Here is a 25806-nt window from a genome sequence, read left to right as displayed (position 1 = left end):
CCTGCGCGCGCGTCACATGCACTTAGAACGAATTTGATGCCATCTGCGCATGCGCATCTACGAGCTTACATAAGGTACCTACAATGCAAAGAGATAAATTGCCGCAAAAACATTCTAATTTGCATATTTTGTGATGCCATCGACAACCAATTGAGCGACCCCTCGCACGCAGTCGACCAAATGAGGCGCACAACATCGCTTTTAACCCATCATTGGTATAATAGAAAATACTTTGGGTACGTACTATGTACATATGTGTTAGTGAGTGCGTAAACACATGCACACATATTTGTGTATTTATGTAATCAGTTAAGGCTGCGCAAAGTTGCCAAATTTCATATCCTTCCATGGCGCTCAAGTTCTGATGCATAGTAATGCCGACTCATTTTTCAATTTATTTCGTTTTTTTACGGCGCGTCATTTTGCAAAACAACAAAAATAAAGAAATATTGCAAAAAGGCGCAACTAATTTGCATATTGCAATTGTTAACGCGCTGACTGCCTTCGCTTTTATTCAGTTCGTGGTAAAGGGCAGGCAAGGAGTTGGAAAGTGAAAGGATTACACATACAGCGGGCATATAATTACATACATATGTACATAGCTACATCTACGTATGTACATATGTATGTATGTGTATTTATTCATTACTGCCGGTCGTTGGGTGAAAGTAAAAGTAACGAACGTTTTGCAAATTTAAATTTTGTAAAAATGCAAAATCACATACATATGTATGTGCATATATTTGTATAAGCGCCTCGCGTTTTGCGCTTGTTTAACGCTCCTTCTCAACATCTTAAGGGTGTGTCGCTGCTGCTCTTCTTTATCGCCTAATTTGCCTTTAGGTGCTGTCACAACGACCGTTGGGCGGCTTAAATGAATATCAAAAAGCCTGCTGATGAGTGTCTGTTTGCTGCCGTTAGGCGTCTTCAAGAAAAAGGGGTGAAGTGACAAAAAGGATGCGTTGCACATGTGTCTGTCGAGTTGTCTTCTACTTACTAAATATGTATGAATCGTTCAGTTTTTTTTTTGGCGCGCAAATGTTTGGATTTTCGCATTATTTGAGTATTTTTGCGTAAGGTCTTTGGCGTTTTATTTCCACACATCAGGCAAATTACGAACTAAGGGACATTGCCTGAAAGCAGAAATTAAAATGTTCATACGTTTTTATGTTGCTCGACAACTGGTTGCGCTCGGCGTTCGCTATCTATTTATTTACTATGTAGTATAGAATTGAGAAACGTGAAGTAGCCTTTGACGAGTACATTTTCTAGTTTACTACATTCATATCCCTGTCGTTGTTGTCAAACGTGTTTAAATTGTTCTTATTCTTGTACAGAGTTGCTTTCTGCTATACCTCATAGCTGTTTCGTTGGTATTATTTATGACATTTTAAGAAAAAGCGCGACGCAATTAGAACAAGTCGAAGGCAATGCCTTTGAAATTTTTTGAATATTTTGCTTGTGCTTTGATTTTTTTTTTGATATTTTACCACGTTTATATCAACTCGCTCTCTTGTTTTTTTTTAATATTCGAACGCACTTGTGCACAGGGTTATAGCTTCATTCACGGTTGCTGTAAAAATTTTAACTCAAGCGAGATTTATTCTTATGTATATACTATATAGAATTATTTAAATACATATGTATGTGTCGTCGCCTCCAATGCATATTTTTTACATTTCCATATAAAATGCTTTTAGAGCTGAGACCAATTCTCTTTCTATGATACGTGGAAGTGAAAATTTTAGTTTCTCACTTTTTAATATACTTTTATCCCTTTAAGCGATTCTAGATCATTAAAAGCTTTTCCATGGACATCAAACAACTAATTAATTTGTAAATTATTGTTAGGAATTCGCTGGACATGTCCAAAGTGTAAAATCAATGTTGTGGATCTTCAGAACCGCTAGAAATGGATTTTCTGAGATAGGTTAAGAGCTAAATTTTTCAACGAGCAGTTCAAGAAGTATGAGGATAAATGCAAGGAATTTAAATTCTTAGTTACTTCCTCCTCTCCTTCTCCTGGAAAAGGTCCTAAAAGACGTAGGAGAGGTTGTTGTTGTTGGGAGAGATTGTTTCGAATCTCATCACCGTGAACCTTGATCATCCGCAGAACAAAGATCTCATAAGTTTAAACACGCCTATTCCTCAACGGATTCAATCTCCCCAACCACCTCCTTCTTCTACCGGAATCTCACTAAACTCATATTAAACAGCTACATCTCAACCCAAACTACATTTTAGGCCGTCTCCGATTGCGTCAACATAGTCCCGAAAGAACTAGTCGTTGCTCCTACCACATCTAAAGCCGTCTCCGATTACATTAACCCCGTCCTGAAGGAATTAATCGTTGTTTCTTCCAAAAAATCGGTTTTTGTATATAAGTTTTCAAAATATACCACTGTCGATGATTTGAAGGGGTATTTAACTTCCAGGCTGAGAGAAAACGAGCTCCATCGTCGTAAGTTCAGATTCTCCTGTGAAAGAACCATTTCTTCTTTCAAAATAGATATGTTCGAAGACTGCTTTGATAGAGTACATAGTACATCTTTTTGGCCAATCGGTGTTTTCATTCATTGAATTTAGATCTAGACCGCAAAGGCAAAATATGGCTCAGATTCCGCCTCCCTCATCGGCATCAAAGAATTAATAAATAGCCATTAGCATTTACTACCAATATGAGAGAGGTTTGAACACAAAGCTACCAAGGTTACACTTACAGCCCATGACTTTAACTTCAAATCATTGGTGTTTACTGAAACCTGGCTCCTGAGTTGTGCACAAAGTTTAGAAGTTTTATTTTTAAGATTTCTGTTGTAGTATAAACCAAATTTACAATCTATTCCAAATATTGGTCAGGGCTATAAGCGATCCGAGTGCCTCATTTCATCTAAATCAATGCAGCAGCTTCTAAGTGAAGAGAGGTCTGGCATAGTGTCGGTTTCTAATATCAGCAAATTTCAAATCACCCTATACGGATAAAAAATTCTAATTCTTCAAAAGTATTTGCAAGCTAAAACCTTCTAAAATTTCCTTCGTCTGACATTGTGAAGCGTATTTGAACTAACGGTTTTTTGCTTTTTGTTAATAACAGTTAAATGAAAAATGTTATGAAAAAAAAACCACAATAATCTATATTTGCTACTTCGGAGATCACCACATCTCCTCATCAGACTCCTTCATCGAGTTGACTACAATAAAGAGCAACGGTTTTGTTCCTATCTTTTTCATTTAAAAACGGCCTCAAGCTCAATAAAAGGATTGTTGAATATTTTAATTAACGTTAAGTTGAATTTGGTATTTAAAGTATGTGGCAACTCTCTAAATAAAGTTAAGAAAAAATAATTATTCATTTGATTTTCAAATAATTTGATTATTTAAACTGGTGGAAACTCTCTTCAAACACGTCGAGAAAATTTTTAGTGTTCAAACTAAGGATTTCTTAACATTTCTTCGCTCGCCATCAGTATTATAATATTAAAAATAACTTGCGCATAAATTCGACCATTTGAGCAAGTGGCAACCCTCTTCAAAAGTAGTTTCGAGCTAAAACTTTCACGAATATCCTTTCGTTGGAAATTTTAATACATATTAAAATTAACTGATGAATTAGGTTGAATATAATTTTTTAAACATGTGGCGAAAAGAGTTTAAGAAGGTCGCAAATGCATAATACACTCTTTTCGCCTGGCGCCCGTATGTTCATACATATTTCTATTACCTGATTCCCTTAATACAAATTTAATTTAATGTTTTAAACAGGTGGCAACCCTCCTAAAATTAAGTTAAGAAAAAAAGCTTTTAAAAATCATTTCGATTGATACTCGTTTTGTAATACATAATTGATGTACCTTTTTAAATACTTTGAACTTAATTTTTTAAAAAGTGGCAACTTTTTTGGAAAAGGTAAACTCGTACTGCACATCTACAAGCCGAGCTAACGCTGTGGATCTGATGGTATTGATTGTTGAATAATTTGAGTTTAATTGCTTAAAAGGTGGCAACTCGTTTCGTAAAAATAAAACTGGTTTGCACATCTACAGTCTAAGCTCTTTAATTGGACACCCCATTTTTGAGAATCGAACGAACGATGCATTTCTGGTTTTCTGAACAAAAAATCCCTTCGTGTTTTAACTTTGCATATATCGACGGTTGAACAGAAGATCGACCTTTCTCGGCAGCCGGTTACAAAACGCCCTATCTCAGAAGATTTTTCAAGAACGTCCAATTTCGGAATTCGATTCAAAACGCCATATCTGGATAAGTAAAAGTTTACGTGTCTGTAGTGACAACCTAGCTGCACGCAAGGCATTGTCCAGCCGTCTAAGCACTTCCTAACGAGTAAACATAACGAACTTATTTTACTCTGGATGTCAGGTCACTCGGGAGTACCTGTTAATTAGGCAGCAGGCCATTTGCCCGGAGAGGGCTTTGACCAGGTATTCCTTGGTTCGCAACCAGTTATAGCACTCCTACCGTCGACCATCGCAGCCACCATCAGAAACTCGGTAAATATTTCGCTCAGAAATTACTGGAAGGTTTCGATGGACTGCAGGTGGGCAAAACTCGAGTTGTCCTCAATCACAGATCATCTTCTTGGGTATTTGCTGTCATTGAGCGGATGGGACTACAGAAGGCAATTTGTGGGGCTGTTGACTGATCATTTCTCGTGTAGTTAACCCCTGACTGTGATAGGCATACATGACAACCCCATTTACTCTTCCTGCCTTGAAGAGCATGTGACGGTGGAACACTTTTTGTGCTTGAGGTTCCGTCTTTGCAATGATTAGGTATAAGGCTTTTGTCAACGGTGAGTTGAAAACGAAAATCTTAGCTTTTTAAATCCCACAATCTACTCAGATTTATTCATAAATCGCTTAGATTTAAACAGATTAAAAGGGAACACGAAAATAATACCATGGACGGCAGTGCAGTCTGAGTGCTGATTTCTGCACGCGTGGTTTTGTGTTTTGTTCAAAAAAAAAAACGCCTCTCCTCAACAATTGGGGATGCATGCTTAGGATCGTTCTCCTATTAAACTAAATTTTTCAAATTGAACATAATATCTAATGTCTAGATAAACAAACCGATCCATATTTGTGTCCACAACCTGAGCTCGCTCCATTCGCCGAAATACAGCCAAATACAATCACCGAAACTCCACCAAGCCTCACCGTTGGAATAATGGGTTTCGCCTGTATTTATTATTATTTTTTTTGAACAACATTTGATACTTAGAGTAACTATTTACTTAAAAAATAAATTGAGAAAATAAAAAAAATTCCTATAGCACTCTATGAGCTTCCATTGATATATGCAAATATGTACATACAGTAAGCGTGTATCTACAGTAACGGCAGCCGCTTGCCCACCTTTTTAATTTAAAAATATTAATTAACTCTTTGTAGAAATATTTCAACGCAAACAAAGGCAAAACTCCAAAAAAATATAATCGTACAATAATGGCAATAAATAGCAGACATTTAGATTCTTAACATATGCATAACCTATAAACGCAAAAAAGCAAGTTATGCAGAAAAAATATGAATACAAATGTTTTATTTAAATTGTAGCAAATGCACATAAAGACAAATATTTGCAAAGTAATAAAAAATTTATGAAGACGTTTATAAAATTTAGCGCTGCCGTCAAGCCAAATGAAGTCAAGTGTAGCGAGCAGTGTTGCCAATTTAGCCCTTTTTCGGTTAGATTTAGCCGGTTGCGATAGCAAACAGCCGGAGAGAATTCGATTTAGCCGGCAGCCGATTTGTTAGCTGCTTCGCAAATAAAAAAAAAATTAGTCGTTTTTAGCAGATTTTGCTATAGGCCTTGTTCTCTTAAAATTCAAATGTATAAGTTCGCATTTTTACAAATTTAGCGTCTCAAATCTAATAAGAATGGTTATCCTTATCTCGGAAAAAATGTTCATGTCGGACTGTGCTATATAAAATTGAAAGACAGTTTTTCCTAATCCGAAATTTCACCAAAATTTTTTACTTTTAATCAGCATATTTAAAAATTCAAAGTTTTAGTATAATAAAGTACAATTTTAAAGTACCTAGCACTTGCCGTTGATTTTTGGGGGTTTTTTTTAATTCATTCATTCGTTCATTAATATTTCTATATGAAAAAAAGCGGAACACCATCAAATTCGCACCATATTATACTAAAATTTAATGTTCTATAAAACTGCATACTATAATTTTACTAAAGATGCTGATTAAAAAGTTACACATTTTGGACAAATTTTGCAGAATTTTCATAATTCTTGCACAGAGTCTGAAGTTTGGATTTATATGATGTTTGTTAAGTAATCAGCTATATTTTCATAATGACAAATAAACATTAAATACACTAAAGAAAAATAGCCAAAACTTGCGAAAATTTCACGTCTCACTTTATACTTCGATCACTGTACTTTTTCCAAAGAAGAAAGGGGATTTTCCTCACAAAATTTTTGTTATATTAAGAAAGTCTTCAATGTAAGTGTGAAGTGTTATTCACAATACTTAGAAAATACCTAATGAGAATAAAAAATCTCGATTTTCGATTCAAAGCAAAACTCACTGGTATGACGATATCTGCGAATAATTGTATCAGGCATTTTCAGAGCGTAAGCAGATCATTAAAAACGGAAACTTTTCGAATATATGGACATCAAAATAAAATTGAATACGTTAATTGTTAATAACTTAAAAAGTTACCAGATTTTTCGATATACATAAGTGAATGGCGATTTCTTTTCTCCTTGCCCTTTTCCCTTAGCCCTTTCACAGCTCTACGTGCTCATTTCTCAAAATATAAATAATAATAATAAAATAATTTAAAGTGCAATAGTCTCTACTAATATAGCCATTTTGCAGGACAAAAAGTAACCTAGTGCAAATCTTACAATATAAGGCCCACTTGCAGAAAATCCAAAGCTAAATATATAAATAGAGAGTTAAGTAGATCAGAGTTAAATTTTTACATTCTTAAACCAGAAAATGTCTTGCAGCATAGAAAACTGGCCCAGTCTTAAGTAACCCGAGGGATTTCTAAATACATACATAAGTAGGCGTCACTCTCTCTTTTTCTACATTTATTATTTGGATTTAAATATAACATTTTTAAAAATATTTTTTTTTAATTAAAGATTTTTGACATTTAAATTTTTTTTTATTCCTGTTACAGATAAAATTTACATATGTAGAGTTAGCAAGTTAACCTTCGAAAATTGCTTACATTAAGTAGATCAGAGTTAAATTTTTATATTACTAAACCAGATAATGTCTTGTAAGTTTGAAAACTGGCCCAGTGTTAAGAACCCGAGGGATTTCTAAATAAGTAGGCACCACTCTCTCTTTTTTGACGTTTTTTTTTACATTTGTTATTTGAATTAAAATACAAAATTTTTAAAAACATTTTTTTTAAATTAAAGATTTTTGAAATTTAAATTTTTTATTCCTGTTACAGACAAAATTGACATACGTAGAGTTAGCAAGTTTATATTCGAAAATTTCTGGGCTAAATATTTAACGATTTGACTCTAATTTTACTCCTAACCATTGATTGTGGAAGCCAATTTATCAATTTAACCGGCAAACTTCAAGTTATATGGATAACCTGCTGTTCTGCAAAAGGGGCTAAGAAGGCAAAATTTTTCAATAGAAAAAACGTCATAACTTTGTAATTAACATCTGTTTTGTATTTGAGTAAAACAAAAATTACTTCTGATTTAAAGCTTAGCTACGTATAACGACAGTTTCATTTAGTAAACAGAAATTTGTATGAACTTACCAGTCTCTGTTTTTGTGATTTATTTAATGAATTTACCAGTCTTTTTACTTGTGATATATTTAAATAAAACATGTGAATTTTAGTTGAAACATTTTAGCCTATTTTTTGACCAAATTAGCCGGTCGGCCCAAAAAGTTCTGGCAACACTGATAGCCAGCGAACGCTGCAGTGGATGGACTCTTTTCGTCTTTTATCGACGTGCTCAATGAAAAGCTGTGAAATGACCGACGCCGCTGCACCACACATAATTACTCGTACTACCTATATACAAAAAATACCTACTACAAAATAAACAATAAGTGAAATGTGCACCCGGAGATGAACACAAAAAATTATGCTAATAATAATTACGGTAGAAGCTGAGGTTTTGGTTTGGTTTGGCTTGGCTTGGCGTGCCCCTGCTTACTTTGGTGCGGTTAAAACGGTTCACGAAAAAGCTGCGAAATGCTAATCTTGCTCATTATCATCACCATGCTGCAGCAGCCGCGTCTCCGGTGCCACTCGTACCACCATGCAGCGTTGATGTTGCCGCTGCGGCGCACCGTCGCTGCCGATATGCCAACACTATTGGTCGCTGTCCATATGATTGAGCCAAAGCGGCAGGAGTTTAGTAGCGTAAAACTACACTGCGGCCTTCTCTGCATTTTTCATTCATAAATTTTTTAGTAGCACCAGCGTTTCGTGGCTTTCGAAGTGACGCGCATAATTATGCAACAAGTCCTTCCTTGCCTTTTACGAGTTCGTATATATGTATGTATTCGTTTGCGCGCTCTCTAGTCCGTTTATTTGCATTATTATCATATTTTTTTAGAGTGTGACGCGTGCGCATTTAGCATAAAATCACTTACCAGCGCAGTGTGGCGATGGAAAACAGGATTTCTGGCTGGTTATCTGTCTGTCTGTTTCTCTGTAAATTAACATAATCGACGAAACATACAAACAAACATAATTGTAAGCATACCCACACACATGGCAACCAAAAAATAAATCTTTGAATAAATAATTTTTGTAGGTCATTGCCAAGTGCTGTGCTGCCAAATTTACATATGTTTAGCGCCCTCCTTGGCTGCTGCTGAAATCCTTTGATAGCCTTTGGTGGCCACATATTTGGTCTGCAAGAAAAACAACAAAATTATTTAAATATTTTTTTTGTTCATACAACGGAACCTATGAATAACGATATATTTTCATTGCTTTGTGGTTGGTACACTCGTATAAATATGCATTTTGAGTAAGTTAACATTTCTTTTTTTAATTTCTTTAATAAATCTATGCATTAATTAGAGGACTCTCAGCCTTTTTATTTGGATTCATTGTGCGCTGAGAGCGTGTCAACAATTTTGCATGACAATGAAAGCTAGCACCAGTTCTGATGATTTCTTTGGGTTTCTGTGGTTAGAAGAATATCAAACGAAATACCCAACGATACCAAATATGTATGTGGAAACTGACCTTATAATTAAAAATAAACATTTCTTAGGAAAAGCAGATGAGCATACTATATGTTTAATTACCTTCGAGATGGGCACACGTCAGTGGCTAGATATGTAGATCTGTGTTTTTCTTAGATTAGTGAGTACGTAATTCAATATAGACTCTCAGGGAGAAGTAAATAGACTTCCGTTCAGTTTAACCCACTTCCGGTCGAAATCAGAAAAGATAGAGCAACCCCGATTTAGTAGGTGCTATTTTTGCGTTATTCAATAAAAAAAATTTCCTACATTTTAGAGGGGGTGGACGGGTGCTCTAGGACACCCTCTATATTGTGTTGTAAGAGCTGAAGAGTGGCCTTATAGATACACATAGCGCATCAGCTATAAATAGCTGACCTAAGGGCCATCACTTTCTTCGGGCTCACAGAAGAGGCTAGACAAAAACACGTCCAAAATCCAAATGGAAAGGGTGCCTTGCCTTTCACCCCACCAAAGCTCATGAAGATCTCTCGCTTCTTCTTGCGGTAAAAACTAGTCTTGCTGAAATGATGCTGGGCAAAAATCTGAAGATAAGCTGAATTTTGGCACTAAAATTCTAGATACTATATCTATGTAGATAGATTATACAACTCTTCGAAGAATGTAGTCTGGATTTTTGGGGAAAGAAATATTCCTATCCCGGGAAACAGCATTGCGAATGGGCTGACAAGGATAGGAACAAATCTTTATTTAGTCAATCAATTCTGCTCAAAATGCCGGCAAGTAAACCATCTTCAAACGAGCAATGGCTTAGATCTATTTTCACTGAACAACACAACTACAGGTGGGCTGGTTTTATCAACGGGCACTATGGTGGCATGAGTGGTATGAGCTTTCCAACGCCTGGTGCTGGATTGCCCAAGGAAAACTTTGAAAAAAAATAATAATTTGTAACATATAAATAATTACCAAAATGCATAATGATTTCCATTGCTGCTGCACGTTAAATACATAATTATCTTTTCAACAAAACTTTAACTCAACAAAAAATTCTTTACCCTTATTTTGGACATTTTTTCTTGCAGCCTATGTGAGAACATTCAGGATATACTAAAAAAATAGTGTGAATATAGTAAAATTCATTATGTCTAATTTTTATCTCAATAGTAAAAATAAAATTGTAAATTTTAGCAAAATTTTCAACGTTACAGGCTCAAAAGTACCTTTTCTAGATAAACAGAGATTACGGTAAAAATAATTTGATAAAATACATATCCTTACCTTAATTCACAAAGGCCCTAACCAGCAAATTTTTTCTTTCACAGAAGCAGCAAAAACCTTTATAAAAATTAGTCAAATCAAAAACTGCAGATAGGGGTTTTTAAAAAGTGGCATAACTACACTGTTTTTGATACCAACACGTTACAATTTTTTAGAGACGGTATATTTTAGTATGTCCTACCAAAATTTATGATAAACGCAGTTTCGAAAAAACTGTTTGCTAGGACCTTTGTTAATTAAGATAACGGTATATATGTAGGTGTGTATGTACATATCGCTAGCTTAGAGTGAATAGTTGCTAAGTCCATTTTCTCGAATGTTACAGCAGATGTAAACAAACTTCTTATAATCATTTTCTTCAAGTATTTTGCAAGGTTTCTAATACAACATTCTGTATATTTAATGCAAAGCTAAACTTCCAACGAGGAGCGTTCGATAGCGAAAATATGGGTTTTCACAAAAAATGGACTTAGCAACTTTTCATTCTAAGCTAGCGGAAAGTAAGTTTCTTTGGAGTAAAAATGAAATTGGTCTATGAAAAAAAAACAAATGTATAAAAACTGAAAATTTTTCCCAAACCCTGAGATTTTAGTGGCAAACCCTTAGCACAGATATTCGATCGGAAGCCCCTGAATCCCAGGGCGAAAAATTAAATCTGGTAAACCTAAGCGATACAGAGATGGTGCACCCACCTTGAACGTGCATACATACATTTGCGTGGGGTGTTAAAGTTTAGAATTATGCTCAAAAACGGCGGAACTTTTTGTTTCACATTACGCTTCTCCGATTTGACCCGAAGCAATGCGTATAAAACCTTACGCTTTGAAATTACCAACTTTTTATCCAGATTTCGCAAAATATACGACAAAGTACTCTCACATACATACATACATACGTTGGTGAAAATATCAATCTCAGATGTAGATCGCAGTAGAAGAAAGCCATCGGCAATAATAAATCTGTGCGACACAATTGTACGAATAAAGGAAGGGGAGATGGGCATACAAGCTGGTTTGAAAAATGGCTGGAGGAGCTGAAGGAGATAAAAAAATTTCTTTCGGGGCATGATAATGATCGCCGTACTGCTCGACCTACACAGGTGTGAAGGAAAAAACGGAACAGATATTTTTCTTTTGACCCTGGCAGGAGATATTTGCCCACGCTATACGTATTAAAATGGATTTAAACCAACCTAAGAAGCGGTCAAAAGAGGTAGGGGGCGTTTTAGCCGGGGTAAGTGCATACTGCTATACCGAAATAGCGTTGCTTATGTGGGGTTCTTCTTCTTCACGGATGTGCATACAAACATACATACATTTATACCATATGCACACCTAAGTATTTATGTAAATATGTATGCATGCTAATTGGCCTAAGGCCAAAAGCAACAAAAATAAATCGTCTGCCGTGATATTGTTTACTACTTAAAAGCTTATAGCGTTTTCGTTTCTACAAACAATTTTGCCTTTTCATTGCCCGGTTGTTAGTGTTTGTGCTCAGAGGACAATGAGAAGGTAACATTTTTCGATAGAAACGAATACACCATTAAATAATTCGCTAAAATTCTCGTCACATTACTCCTTACATATACGAGTATCTACATATGTATATATTTATGTACATATATATTTAAAATCTGTATGCAGGTATTTATAATAATTGGATTGGTGTGCCCCTATCCAAATGAAGCCATTTTTATGCTTAACGTTCAAACAATTGAAACGGTGCGACGCTGTTGAATGGCCACTTTTCAAATCATTGGAATTTGTTATATGCACATACATACATTAGCGAAGTGAGACGAACTTAAAAAACGCAAAATAGTAAAAATGGTCGATTATAAAAGAACAAACTACAGCAACTTTAGCATAATGAGTGTGCAAACATAGTATTTATGACCTACATATGTATGTATCTGTTACCTTTTGTTTTGCAAAAATCTTCAAACAGTCTTGCAATTTTTTATAATTTTTCTCACATAGAAAAGCTTGCAAATACTCATTTGTTTCTTTTGAATACTTTTTGTCGTTTTTAGTGCCAAAATTTAGATCAGCCGTCTGGGCAAACTGCAAAATCGTGCGAAGTGAAAGCCATAGAAAGCAACGAACTGGCGAACATTTTCACAGTTTATAAAAAAAAAAAATTCTTAACATCAACTGCACATTTTCGATTAAATTAAGACAAATGCCCTACAATCAATGCAAATATCATTGTTTATTTAGTTGAGCCAACCTGCTGGGTGAAGTGACAAATTTGAAATATGTACAATTGAATGCTGTGCAGGAGCGAACGCAGACATTTTTTTCGGAGCGGGTGTTTTAAATTTTTTTTTCGATTTAATCAGTTCCACCAAATATGCGTTTTTGGTGGTCCAATATGTATGCCTTTATTTAATTTTTATTTTTTTTTCATAATTTCGAATTCTTACATATGGCTGTTTCGCAGCGGAAAGTCTATAATTTGGCTTCTTTTTATAAAATATACTGGCCGTATTTATGCTCTGATTTGTTTCTAATCTGGCGTTTTAGTTCAAACGTAGTAGACGATGAATTTGCAAAAAATGGAACCGCTAGGGGCGCTGATGTCAAAATAAAAAGTATATTCGACATAAAATGCATGTCTTCTTGGCGTTAAAAATTCGTTCAAAAACAATACCTTTTCAATGGAAATTTTAGTAACGTAACGTCAGGTAACGTCACGTCAGAGAGTTCAAATGATTAAACGAAAAGCAGAAAAGATTTCTACATTTAAAAACTTGGAATATTAACCTTAAATATTTAATATATTATTACAAAAAATTTTATACAAATAGTCTTACCCAATTCGCAGAGTTTTGCAATTTTGTAACCCAAGTAAAAATCCACTCCTGTTTTTTGCAACATCACGCTAGCGTATATGTTTATTAATCTATATATATATCTTTAAAGTTCAAACCTCTACTACCAACAGTTGAAATTTTTTTTGCTGAATAAAAGGTTATTTAATTACTATCTAATAATGTCATTTTAATTTTTATAAGCAATCAAAGTAATCAAAATAACTATATGACGTGTCACTTTGGCTACCTTTTGTAAGTTTTTTGAGTATAACTTTTTCAGCGTAAATAGGAGACTTTCAAAAATCATGGCAAATATTAAATGTAATATTGGAAAATGCATTAGGCATTGAGAAAAATATGTGCTCCCCGATGGAAATAAACTGTAACAATTTGAAACCGGTTACTCGTAATTATCAAAAATGTAATATTTTAAGTTCTTTTCCATTTTGAACTTTCAGCAATTACTAAATTGTTGTTATTGGTTTATATACATATTACATAATTACACATTAAAGAAAAAAATAAGACCTTTTACAGCTGCCTTTGAAAATACTGAAAATATAAAAAATATTGTCTGAATAAGTCTTTGCGTGAATGGATTCAAAATTTCGTGTTTTTGATGGCACACTGGCAGACTAGAACATAACAAGTTGGCATTAAGCGTGATCGTTAGATAACATTCTTCATAAAGTTCGTTGAAAATGCTAAATACATAAAATAATTTTTATCTAAAATACGGCCACGAATTTGTATGAATTTGTATTATTATGTAAGGATTTTCAGATCTTTGGGCAGTACGGTTAACGAATTTTTAAATATTTACTCCAAAATGATATTTTCAATGGATTTAAGCGAAAATTAGTTTTTCGTAAATTTGGTTGAAAACTGGGCGCGGCCCGACCACTTTTGTCAAATGCTTGTATCTCGAAAACCACTTCACCAATCTGTACCAAATTTAACATACACATTGCGCCTGACCTTCTAAAATACTGTTTTGAAAATTTTTGAAATCGGACAAAAACCACGCTAGCATTGAGTTTTAAAAAATTATCGTTTTTTACTTATAACTCTTTAAGCATTTGAGAAGAATGAATCACACAAGAATTTAATGTTCCCTCAATGGATTTCAAACAATTTTATGCATAATTTATTTGTGTGCGTTGAATTTAAAAATTTGCGTTTTTTTTAGAGTTGAATCGCATGGTTCCGGTAATTTGCCCATATATTTAAACGAAATTTTTATCTACAAAATTCCTCAAATAAATTTTACAGTATTTTTTATTTCTATTCAGATACTATATCGAGGTATATATAGGTATCAAAGGTAACTAACTACAAAAGAGCAATGGCTATGATCACTCTGAATACATTTAAAAATTATACCTCAATTATTTTTCGCAGTTCTTAAAGTCTGTACGCTATCATTACCAGTGTTGGCGGGAAACATTTTTAGTGGTAGCTAAAATCATCTTAAAAAAAGGGCAAAACTAGCTACAAAGAATTCCATGTAGCTAAAAAATTTAGCTAATTTTAGTTTTTTACTTATATATACATATGTAAGTGTGTTACAACACATTCTAGTTTATATGTGTGCATTGAGTAACACACAAAAATAAAAAATAATAATAATAGTTAACGGAAAAAATATATAAAAATCGTATACCATATTCTTTACACATTTAAAATGTTCCCTCAATATATGGTAACATTAAATGTTCTCCTGCGCCTTCTAAAAAGGTTGCGTTTTGCGTACGAGAAAAGTACAAACAAAATGCTAACTTGAAAATTCATGACTCCACTAACTTGTTCGAAATTTATTTTATTAAGTTTAATAAAACTACACTCAGAAAAAAGTCAGCCAAATATATTCCTCTCAACACATGATTGGGTAACTATAAACAAATAATGTAACTATAAACAAATCATGTGTTGAGAAAAACATATTTAGTTGACGTAACTAAACTCTTTTCTCAGTGTATACAACTCACTTTCATTACAACGTAAAAATTTATTTATGTATCAAAATCTGCTGGGCAACACTCACCCCCTTATGAATTAACAAGGGCAGAAAATTATGTAATTTTGTCGGGCCAGAAAGCAACATGTTGAGAAAAGAACAGCCCTGGCACAGGGCCGAATAAATGGAACACTATTTCGAGAAAAGATAACGCCATTACATAAATGAAATTAATGAAAATCATACAAAATTTGTTTCATGTCAAGGACGAATAACTTTCCCAAAGGGCTGGTGGCAATTTTACATTTATGTAGCCAATTCTAGCCACCAAAGGGCTAAAACGGCAACACTGATCATTATGTTTTCAAATTATTCGCATAACCGTTTCGGTCTATTATGTTATTTACATTATGTATGGGTACTCCACCATAGAAGGATAAGCAGCCCCATATAAAAATTTTCGACCCACTCTCCGTCGAACATATTTCCTTAAGCTAGTCTGCCCACAAAAGTCTGCGCCGAGTGTTTGCAGGCCAGTAAGCTTTTTCGATAGCAAATTTTAGCTAATATCCTTTTTTTTTGTAAATTTTGTTTGATATATATGGACTGGGAACATGTTCAATACATCCCGGTTACAAATGTTGAACTAAATAAATAATAAACATTTGAATAGCAGGTAGCAGAAGCATACATGCAAAAAAGCATAACGCTATTTTGAAGCTAAATACTCGTTCCTTAGCTCCGATTGTTAAGCTAAGCCAATTGTCAACACCAGCGCGTGCCACTTCAATGCAAGGTGTGTAAAGAATGCAAAATTCTAAAAGCTATTACAACAATGCTAACTTTGCATATCGTCGTTTAAAGTACAAAACCGCGTGTCAAGAAAATGCAAAGCCTCGTGTGTGAGGTTGCCAAAATTTTATAGGTGAGAGTAAAGTTTGTCTTATTTAATAACGAATCTCTCATTTATCCCCAATTATCTCTTCTTCTAATGACTAAGTATCGATATTTTAGTGTGAATGTATAAGGTCTTGATGCCAGGAGCTTCCGGTGAGCAAATATCTTTTTTGGCGCAAATGTCAGTAACGAGGTTTTGCAGAACCACGATACGCGGTTTTGTACTTTAAATGACGATATGCATGCATTCAGATAAATTTGTATGTAAATATATAGATACTTGTACATGTTCTTTGTGGCGGAGTGATTTAATTTCCAAAAAAGTGTACAAACTATAAACTAAAAATGACGTTTGATCCTCCCAATTTATAAACGAAAAGTCAGTGTATATAGTTTTTTTTTGATCGTAATTAATAATGGTGATTTCGTTTCTACCAAAAAATGTTGCCTTTTGAATGTCCCTTTTTCTTTTCCGGTTCGATTTTAAATTAAAGGTAAAGGGGGAAACAAATTTTGTGTTCATTTCTTAAAATGTCACACTCTTGTAAGGCAAAAAAAGCATATTCTCTGCCCTGTGAAGCTTCGTCCGGGGAGATGGTTGCCCTAAAAATCAGATCGGTGTTTAAAACGACAATATTATGAAATGCGTGAGCTATACAAAGACAAGAAGTCAAAATAATGCCCTTTTACAGGGGTGAGTGTAACATCAAACACATTTTTTTTTTTGGAAGAAACGAAATCACCGTAATTTTCCATTTAAAAAATGTTCCGTTTTCTTCATATTTAAGAAACTACTTCACAAGTTCGTTATGCTTGATACATTTCGACCAAAAAAGTCACAATATAATGCTTTTTCTTTTGAAAATTGGGAGCGTCAAACGTAATTTTTGGTAAATAGTTTGTTCGCCATTTTTGCTTAGAACTAATCGTAGAGTTTGAATTTGCTATACAATTTCGTCGAAAATTTTGTTCCGAAAAAGTACTCCGCCCTAATGTACATATATATATAAATATTTGCAAGTTGATATGAATCAGACTTTCATCGACTCAAGATTTCATTCACTTCAAATTAAAATTAAAATTTGTAACAATCGCTTAACCGATCTTAAGATTACATACGTGTGATATATGCTACTAAAGCATCGATTCAAAAACCGCTTAGCTCGAGATAAGCCTTACTATGCAAACTATAGAAGTAGCTGCAAGAATTCTCGAGGTTAGATGACTAAGGCAAAAGTAAATGTTGGCCATTCCGAGCCACTAAATTTGTGGGTAAATATGTATCTATATATGCATGTACATTAATGTGTACATTTCAATATGCATACATATATCTATTAGTACGTATGTACATATGTATATTTAATATCCAACATCATGGTAGTCATGGTAAATAGAAGTGACAGAAATCCCCAACGTTTGATGCAACGATCAGCTGTCTGTCTACCCAACTGTCTGCTACGAGGCAGTTTATTTGTCTGTATGTCTCGGGCACCGCCTCCCACGTCTTGCCACCACTCTTGTGTGCGCCCATTTTAGGTTGCCATTTGCATGCAAATTTAGACAGTTGGCACAATTTTTTTTTACCACCAATGCACCTGTCGCTACTGACATTGGATGTGCTTTGAAATTGACGAGCTTTCGGAGGAAAAAAACATGAATTTAAAGTATGCTTATGTGCTTATGTCTTCGTATGTAGCTGTGTAGCACGTATTACATAGGTATGTATGCATATACACACATACAGAAGCAACAAATTTGTATGTTTTGAAGTCAGTTTGCAGGCTGAATGAAGCTGAAATGGGTAAGGATATGAAAATAATGTTGGAAAATTCTACAGTTGTAGTAGCGTTGTACGTGACTTAGCGCTTTCAAATTCACTTTTCATTAATAGAAGATACCTATGTAGGTACATATGTATCATTAACTAAAAGACTGTCGAAACTCAAAACAAAAAACGATATTTATCAGTAGACGCATGTAAAGTATTCAATTTACTCCCAAACTAAAATAGAGTTGCTTCTTTCTTCTCACGGGAAAACTACACAAGATTTAAGTACGAAATTTGTGCACAATATGAAGTATAATATAACGAGTAATTCTGCATCATTAGCTCAAAAATTTCGATTTTGACTTATGCCCGTCTTTTAGTTAACGAGCGATAATAATTTCACTGACACGAACAACACCGCCAACAGCATGTTAAATCCCTGAAATTAGTGCCGATATATTTACCGCTATGATTGTCACCAGCAACAAACGCCATACAGAAGTAAAAGGCTTTGTGCTAGTTACGCACAAAGCGTCGACAAAAAAAAGTATGTGGGTAAGCTTCATACATACAGCATGTCGAAGAGCGCTGGTTGCCAGTGAGTTGCACTTGCCGCCACCCACTCACCCACATACCAGCTAACCACCGCGATAGCATAGGCGAATGGTTGACGCTGCGCCTGCCGCAACCCGCTCCTACTCCCGGTAAGAAACCTGAAGCCTGGAGCGCAAGCGAATGATTAAGAAGCCACACACACTTTTTGTTGCAAGCAAATCACTGCTTCCTAAATCACCGTAAATTTTTCTCTGCGCCACTTTTGCATTTAAAAGCGTTGTCCATTCTGTTGCACTTTCCAGCATAGAGTGCTGCTGATAGCGCCACTGAAGGACGTACAAAGTTCATAAGCCGCGCAAGTAAAACCGCGCTGCAGCTACATATCTGTACAACTGTTGCGGTTAAGGGCAACGCGTATCTTGGGCAGACACCGAATGTTCGGAGTATACAAAAGGACTGATTGTTCCAGCGTCTCGTCCACCTGGATGCGATGGCTCGCATACTTGCTGGCCGGAAATGTCGTTTGCATTTGTTCCCGGCTATGGAATTTCTGGAATAAAATAGTGCAGCAACAGCAGCAGTATGGATTCGCTTTTAGCGGTTGCATGCTGCTACAAAAGGCACAACTGTGCTTAAAAAAGTAGTAATAGGAGATTCCCGGCAAGCCGGCATCTTGTCTAAAGGCTGGTAGAAGCGAAGCGCTGTTGCTGCGCGCTCTCACTTGCTTACCAAAAGACCGTGAAACAGAGAAAAGCGCGCACTAGACAATGGCAAACAGTGTCAGTAATAGTATGTGGTAGGCGTTCCGTTGGAATTTTAAGTAGCTAAGCCTTTCAAGCGAATATTTTGCTTGGTTGGTGCTGCCGCTCCAATGTCTGCCATCGCAGTCTAACGAGGCGGTGAAAATGGTGAATGAGCGTGAAGCGCAAATACTCTTCCATTGTCGTTGGCATTTGCGGCTGCTGCTGCGGTTTCTCTTCGTTGGGCTATGAAGTGGCGAAAACTCTCAAGTGTCTTGCGAACGGGCATCAAGCACAAAAGAAGTGCGAGAAGTAAATAGTAGGAGTAGTTTTTGCTAATGTAGCGTATTACTTTCCAATAACAATGCGGCTTAAATGAAAAATCGTATATCGCTTTCTTTCATTCGCTCCTTGTAGTTTCATGGACTCTTGGAATAACAGTAATATAGTCGCACGCTCTCTGCATGAGTCGCACACATGCCACTTGTTGTTGTTGGTGTTGCCATTTCCCTGCCTGCCATTCTGTAGTATTTATTACTGTGCCATCCAGTGCCCTTAGGCGAGAGCAAAGATATAATCGTGCTCTTCTCGCTGCTGCTGTTTTCGGCGGCCATTTTATCGCGCTCTCATTCGCACAACAAAACCGTGGCATAGGTGAGTACGCCTGCTTTTGTTGTAGCTATCTACACCTATAAACCACTGCTTATGCTGCCACCACTGATAACACTACCACTTCTACGTTGTGTCTCTGTTTGAGCTTCGTGCGCTCACTCGCTCGTTGCGCCTGTGTTCCGTGCGCTACGTTCGCTTGTTTGGTTGCTGGCCGGAGCACCAGCCACTGCTTGCTTCGCTGGTGGTTTGCTGACTGCCGTCGCCTTCATCGTTGCCGTAGCCCGTGGCTGAGCCGGCGCTGCTTGGCTTCGCAGTTGTCGGCGTTGTGCCGCTCGTTCTTCGTGTTACCACTATTATGTATTTCCTGTGCGCTGCGTGCCATGTGTGTGAGTGTTGTGTAAGATGAGCGCATATGTGTGGTAGCTTTGTGCTGCCGCACGCTGCTCTCCGATGCCTTCGGCCGCCGATGCATGACGTTAGTTGACTTCGATAGCTCTATGAGTTTACACGTAAAAATTTCTGAGTCTCTGCGTGTCTGGTGCGTACAAACTGTAATAAGAAAATCAAAAAGTGATTGTTGTGCGGACCACAGTCAACTAATTGGCTAATCAAGCAAGTTAGTTGATCTTAGAAGTGTGCAAGCGTATGCTGATCTTATCTTATATGATAAGGCGAAAAGCGTTAAAATTTACTAATTTTGTTGTCGCCGCGTTCGCGATAAACAACGGTGTTTTTGATAAAGTGCCCACCGCGCAAACTGAGTAACAAAAACCTGCAAGTGCGCTCAGTGCTCTCGGCCAAAAAAATTTGCTGCGTTTTGGTTTGGGTCTTAAGGAAAAAAGTATATCTAAAAAATTAAAAGCAAGTTGAGCTGATAAAAAAAATTTAAATTAAATAATAAATATGTGTGCATTAAATGACTGGAGAGCGTACATAAATCGAGTTTTATTAAATTTTTTTTAATAGCATTACCAAAAACTAAATTTAAAATAAAATTGTGTACGAGAGTGAGAACGCCGTAAAAAGCTAAAAACAGTGTTGCCAGTGCTCACATTAAAATTAACAGCCAGCACCCGCTTACTAGTCAGCCACGATTTTCCAAGCCAATTTTCTCCTTCAATTCAACGGTTCGTTCACAGTGTATTAGCCGTCGGCATAACAAACTTCCAGCAACGCACAACTTGTTGCATAGCAGCTGTAAAGCTTTGCTTGACAGCAGTTCACGTTTCGGTGCCTAAACAGATTTTAACTTCCCCCACTGCGTCGAGCAGCCGTCGCGAGCTGCTCCCTACAAATCGTCGTCATCGAATTCTCGCCTGTGTACGTTGAACGAAAAGACTTCAAGACGGTTGCCTCACGGTTCGAGTGGAATGAGCATAGGGACACTGGTCTTCCTTTCGATAGATCGGTTTTCAAGGTCGTTAAACTGAGCCCCAACTTGGAGCCCTACCCCGCCAGCGTGGAGGGCTTGAATAGCCCTAGAGCGGTGGGGATGGCCGCCACCTCGTATATGACACCGTCCAGCGGTGACCTAGACATGGCGCTGGGCGGCGGTGGCTATCACACCTCATCGCCTCGGTCTGCCGCCGATGCAGGCGAAATGAAGTACATGCAGCATCATCATCATCATGCCGCCGCCGCTGCTGCCCACCATCAGCTTCCATCATCTCCCAGCCCGAATGCAGTCGTAGGCGGCGCGTCCGGAGCGGGTGGCGGTGCCGGCGGGATGGGTCTTTCTACGACAGGGCTTAGTTCGATTACACCCACAGGCGGCTTAGGCTCGAATCCCTGGACCGCTTTACATCCTTCCGATCCCTGGGCGTCCATGACACACCATACACATCATCATCCCGCAGATGCGGTGAAGCAGGAAATGTCACATTTGTCACAGCAGTCGCGGGTTCAGCAAGGCATGGCATCCCCTCATACATGGCACGCACCGGTTCATGCTCCCGCCCACTACGCACCGACGGGCGGTTCACCGTTGCAATACCACCATGCAATGAACGGTATGTTGCACCATCCAGCGCATGCAGCGCATCACCAAGGTGTGGCACCGCTCCACCATGCCTTACGCGGCGAGTCGCCACAGCTGCACATACATCACCACCTGCAAGGCGATCGCGACGTGTCGGGCGGTGAAGAAGACACGCCCACTTCAGATGACTTAGAGGCGTTTGCTAAGCAGTTCAAACAGCGCCGCATTAAGCTCGGCTTTACACAAGCGGACGTCGGTCTAGCGCTTGGCACCCTGTATGGCAACGTCTTCTCTCAGACGACAATTTGCCGCTTCGAGGCTCTACAGTTAAGTTTCAAGAACATGTGCAAATTGAAGCCACTTCTACAAAAATGGCTCGAAGAGGCTGACTCTACAACCGGCTCGCCGACCAGCATCGACAAGATCGCGGCGCAGGGACGCAAGCGCAAGAAACGTACCAGCATTGAGGTGAGTGTAAAGGGCGCGCTTGAGCAACATTTCCATAAGCAGCCGAAGCCATCAGCCCAAGAGATCACTTCGCTAGCGGACTCGCTGCAGCTAGAGAAGGAGGTTGTGCGGGTGTGGTTCTGCAACCGACGGCAGAAGGAGAAGCGCATGACTCCGCCGAACACAATGGGCGGCGATATGATGGACGGCATGCCACCGGGTCACATGCATCCGCACGCCGGCTACCATCCGCATCACGATATGCACGGCAGTCCGATGGGCACGCACAGTCACAGCCATAGCCCGCCCATGCTTAGCCCACAAAACATGCAGTCCGCGGGGGGGCATCAGTTAGCGGCTCACTAGCAATCAGAAATCCAGGAGTCGAACTCAGCTGCAGCTGCGTCCACTCCTGCATCGCTGCATCAGCAGCAACAACAGCAACAACACCAGCAGCAACAGCACCAGCCACATAGCCAACATACGCCAAATACGCCGTCGTCGTCTGCGGGCTCCTCGGCGACGATGACGACCAATGTGCTGTCGCCGCAATCGCCCATCGGTGCGGGCCTGGCTGCGAATAACAATAATAACAATAACAACAACAGTACGAATAATAATAACAACAACAATAACAACGATAGTGATCACTTGGCTCAGGTGAAACAACAGCAGCAACAGCAAGCGTCATCGATAGCGGCCGCTGCAGCCGCCGCTATGTACATCGATCCGATGCGCTACCAGCACCACCATCCACATCAACACCCGCACCTCAATCCCGCGCACCATCCGCACCTCTTTCACACCAGCGATCAGCAGCACCCAGCGCTGCAACATCCCGCCGCCCATCACCAACATCTGCAACAGCCGCAAACATCACCCGGCGCAGGCAGCAGTAGCGGCGCCTTGCAAGCGCCATCCTCATCGCCCTCCTCCGCGTCCTCCGTGCTGGGTGTGGGCAGTGCGGCGGGCATGCATCACCTCAACCTAAACCCGCATTCGCTACACCAGCATCATCATCATCACCAGCAACAGCATCACCATCAGCAGCAACAACAACAGCTACATGCCCGCCGGCTCTTCGAATGGAGTTTACAATTCGGTGCCGCGGCACCAAGCGTAAGGCACTTCAACTCCTTCGGCGGAAGCGGTGAATAGCACACGTCCGCCGCAGCGGCAGCGTCGGCCGCCTGGTTCGGGTATGAGTCGTCTTAAGCGAAGCGCGTAAGATGAAAATCAGCCAGGAACTAGGCGCTGCGCTTTGAAACGTTGCGGCGTATAGGGAAACCAAATGACAGCGGTAAGGCAGAAGAGCGGTCTCACCACGCGTGCAGTTAAGGTCTGAATTTGTTATTGAAAAAGGACCATATGACCCAACGATCGAGTCATAGAATCAAACGCCAAACGGGAGCAAACGAATCGCTCAGAGGGCAGTGGGCCAGTTAAATAGACTTGTTAATAAGTATGTGGACGGTTGTACGCCATTTGCCAGAGCTATACCAGTGCATTAATCTGTGTTAACTTAAAATTATTAAGTAAATGAAGTAAATAAAAAAATGAAGTAACAACCGAATAAAAAGTAGCAGTAGTCTTTAATAGAAAGAATTTTACACAGTTGATGTATGGAAGTACTAAATAACGATCTACTTAAGCTCTCCTTGTAGACAACAAAAACAACAACAACATCTTGAATTAAATGTATAATCGAAGCAAAAAATAAAACGCAAAAAACAAAAAAAAAACAAACTCGAAAGTTTCTAAAACTTGCAAATATTAATGCAATTAAAATCAAACAAGAAACTAAGTGATGTTTTTAAGAAAAACAAATTAAAATAAAATAGAGTTTTGCATTTAGGATAAGCAAATGTGAAAAATGGCAAAAAATTGTAAGCATCTGAATTAAATGTTAAAAAATGCATGCAATAATTTATAGTTTAATGAATGTAAATGTTAATTGTAAATTTTTGCAAAACGAGCGCAACGGTGGGTAATCGCATAGAACAAAACCAACAACAACAACAACATCAAGACATTCTTAATTAAAAACATAACTTCACACTGTAAAAAAACATTTAAAAATACCAAATAATTCAGTTTAATTTCATAAATTGCGCTGAAACAACGTCGAAAGCCACCTAATTGCAAACAACTAAATAGCGCCATCAACAATGCACCAAAAAGTGACGAAAAGTGCACAGCAAATATTAAAAACAAACAAAATATTTTGTAACGGTGACGGTCACATGTTTTGTGAAGGGCTAAGTGCCCGAACAACGCGCACTCATATTCATACATACCTAAGCCGAAGGTAAATTATTTATATGTAGATATTCAATATTTTACATACATAGATATTGATAAAATTGCTGAAACAAATCCAAGTTTAGTTAGTATGTACGTTTCAGTTTGTTTAGACAGCGCTTTTCGGCACTTTTCGGGTGTAGAGACTCAAGCTACACACACACACACACCTACACAACAACAGAAAACTGGCAATAGCAACTCATTGTTTTCAAACCTGTATGTAAACACTAGGATACAAAACAAAATGTAGACCAAAAGTTTGAGCGAAATTAGAAATGTCTTCGCTTATCACAAATGAAGAATCAAAATTCTAAAAAAAAAATTACTTAATCCAATATTATTTACATAAATTACAAATTATTTTTCTTTTAAAATCCAGTGCTAATGTAAACATTACTAAAAAAATCTTAATTTAATAAATTTTTAATTGCAACAAATGTTAAAAATTTTCTTAAGCTTAATTTCTCCCCTTAGTTTTTGCAAAATATCACACTGTACTAAAAGGAGAACAACAAATTTATTTGTGATAAATGAAATGGAAAATTCCTTTTGTGCTTGCTTTTTTTTACATACAACTAAATTATTGTGTTTAAGTGTAAAATATTAAGTAAAACTTAGTCATATTATTTTATAGATCTAAATTCGTTTGATCTGTTTACACAAAAAGAGAAAACTATTTTAAGTGGGAAGTCAATATTGTTAATTGTGAATTAGACATAATTAAATTAAATTAATTTGCTTCTAAGCTCGAAAAAGCCGTGTGTAAATAAGTATAGTATATGAAGTCGTAAAATAAAGTTTATTTTAAACAAATTCGTAAAAAATAATGAAGCGTTTACTTTTTTTCGTTTTTCGGAAACAGATTTGAGTGGTGGGTGTTTTCTTAAATTTTGTTTCACTAACACTTCACTGCAATCTTCATACATATTCGTATTAGCATCTACCCATATCGCCACGGCCTTTTTATTATGGGCGCCTTATTTTAACCCTTTCAGTAGAAGTGTCCAATATATTGGACACGCTTTTTCGCGCTAAAAGTTCTTTTTTTTTAGAAAATCAGAGCTTTTGTTGCTAAAATTTTATTGAATCTTCTGTAAATTATAAAAATTATTGTTTGTTTTGAAATATATTTCCCGCAAGAAAAAAAAAATCAAAATAATTTCTAATTTCGCAAACCTAGAAAACTTCCGTCCAATATATTGGACGCTCAATAACGGTAAACCTAACGGTTTTATAAAATTTTTGAAATCAATGA

At 37.3% G+C, this 25806-nt stretch overlaps 2 protein-coding genes across 15 annotated transcripts; one reads left to right on the top strand and one right to left on the bottom strand.

Annotated features, from left to right (window-relative positions):
• Window positions 1–7857: 7857 nt before the first annotated feature.
• LOC118746202 lies at window positions 7858–20461 on the bottom strand. Of its 14 annotated transcripts, none has more exons than XR_004993803.1 (4): window positions 18323–20461; window positions 8741–8891; window positions 8131–8686; window positions 7858–8060 (listed from the first exon to the last, which is right to left on the bottom strand). XR_004993803.1 is itself a non-coding variant. In XM_036480021.1 (4 exons), exons 1-4 carry the CDS (start codon window positions 18479–18481, stop codon window positions 8512–8514), a joined length of 270 nt encoding a protein of 89 aa, XP_036335914.1. In that variant the 5' UTR covers window positions 18482–20461; the 3' UTR covers window positions 7858–8511. The 14 variants fall into 14 exon arrangements, 3 of the variants coding, with proteins under 3 accessions (XP_036335914.1, XP_036335916.1, XP_036335913.1); XR_004993805.1 differs by having other exon boundaries at window positions 7858–8057; XR_004993802.1 differs by having other exon boundaries at window positions 7858–8040.
• Window positions 20462–20760: 299 nt separating this feature from the next.
• On the top strand, window positions 20761–24393 carry LOC118746201 (POU domain protein CF1A-like). Its single transcript, XM_036480019.1, is given in 1 exon segment — window positions 20761–24393. A coding segment is annotated over 1 exon segment (2091 nt). The 5' UTR covers window positions 20761–21314; the 3' UTR covers window positions 23406–24393.
• The last annotated feature ends 1413 nt before the right edge of the window (window positions 24394–25806 follow it).

The sequence above is a fragment of the Rhagoletis pomonella genome, unplaced genomic scaffold (genome assembly GCF_013731165.1).
Source record: "Rhagoletis pomonella isolate Grant_MI unplaced genomic scaffold, Rhpom_1.0 Rhpom_scaffold_00010, whole genome shotgun sequence".
Taxonomy (NCBI): domain Eukaryota; kingdom Metazoa; phylum Arthropoda; class Insecta; order Diptera; family Tephritidae; genus Rhagoletis; species Rhagoletis pomonella.
This window is presented reverse-complemented; position numbering and strand designations above follow the sequence as displayed.

Bases quoted from the DNA above. Each gene is read 5' to 3' on its own strand.
- LOC118746202 (XM_036480020.1), bottom strand. From the start codon at position 18,971: ATGCGAGCCATCGCATCCAGGTGGACGAGACGCTGGAACAATCAGTCC. The intron at 8,892-18,809 runs GTACGTCCTTCA...TTTTTCTTGCAG, and splicing joins TTGCGCGGCTTATGAACTTT to ACCAAATATGTGGCCACCAA. The intron at 8,553-8,627 runs GTAAGTGATTTT...TAAACGGACTAG, and splicing joins TCCATCGCCACACTGCGCTG to AGAGCGCGCAAACGAATACA.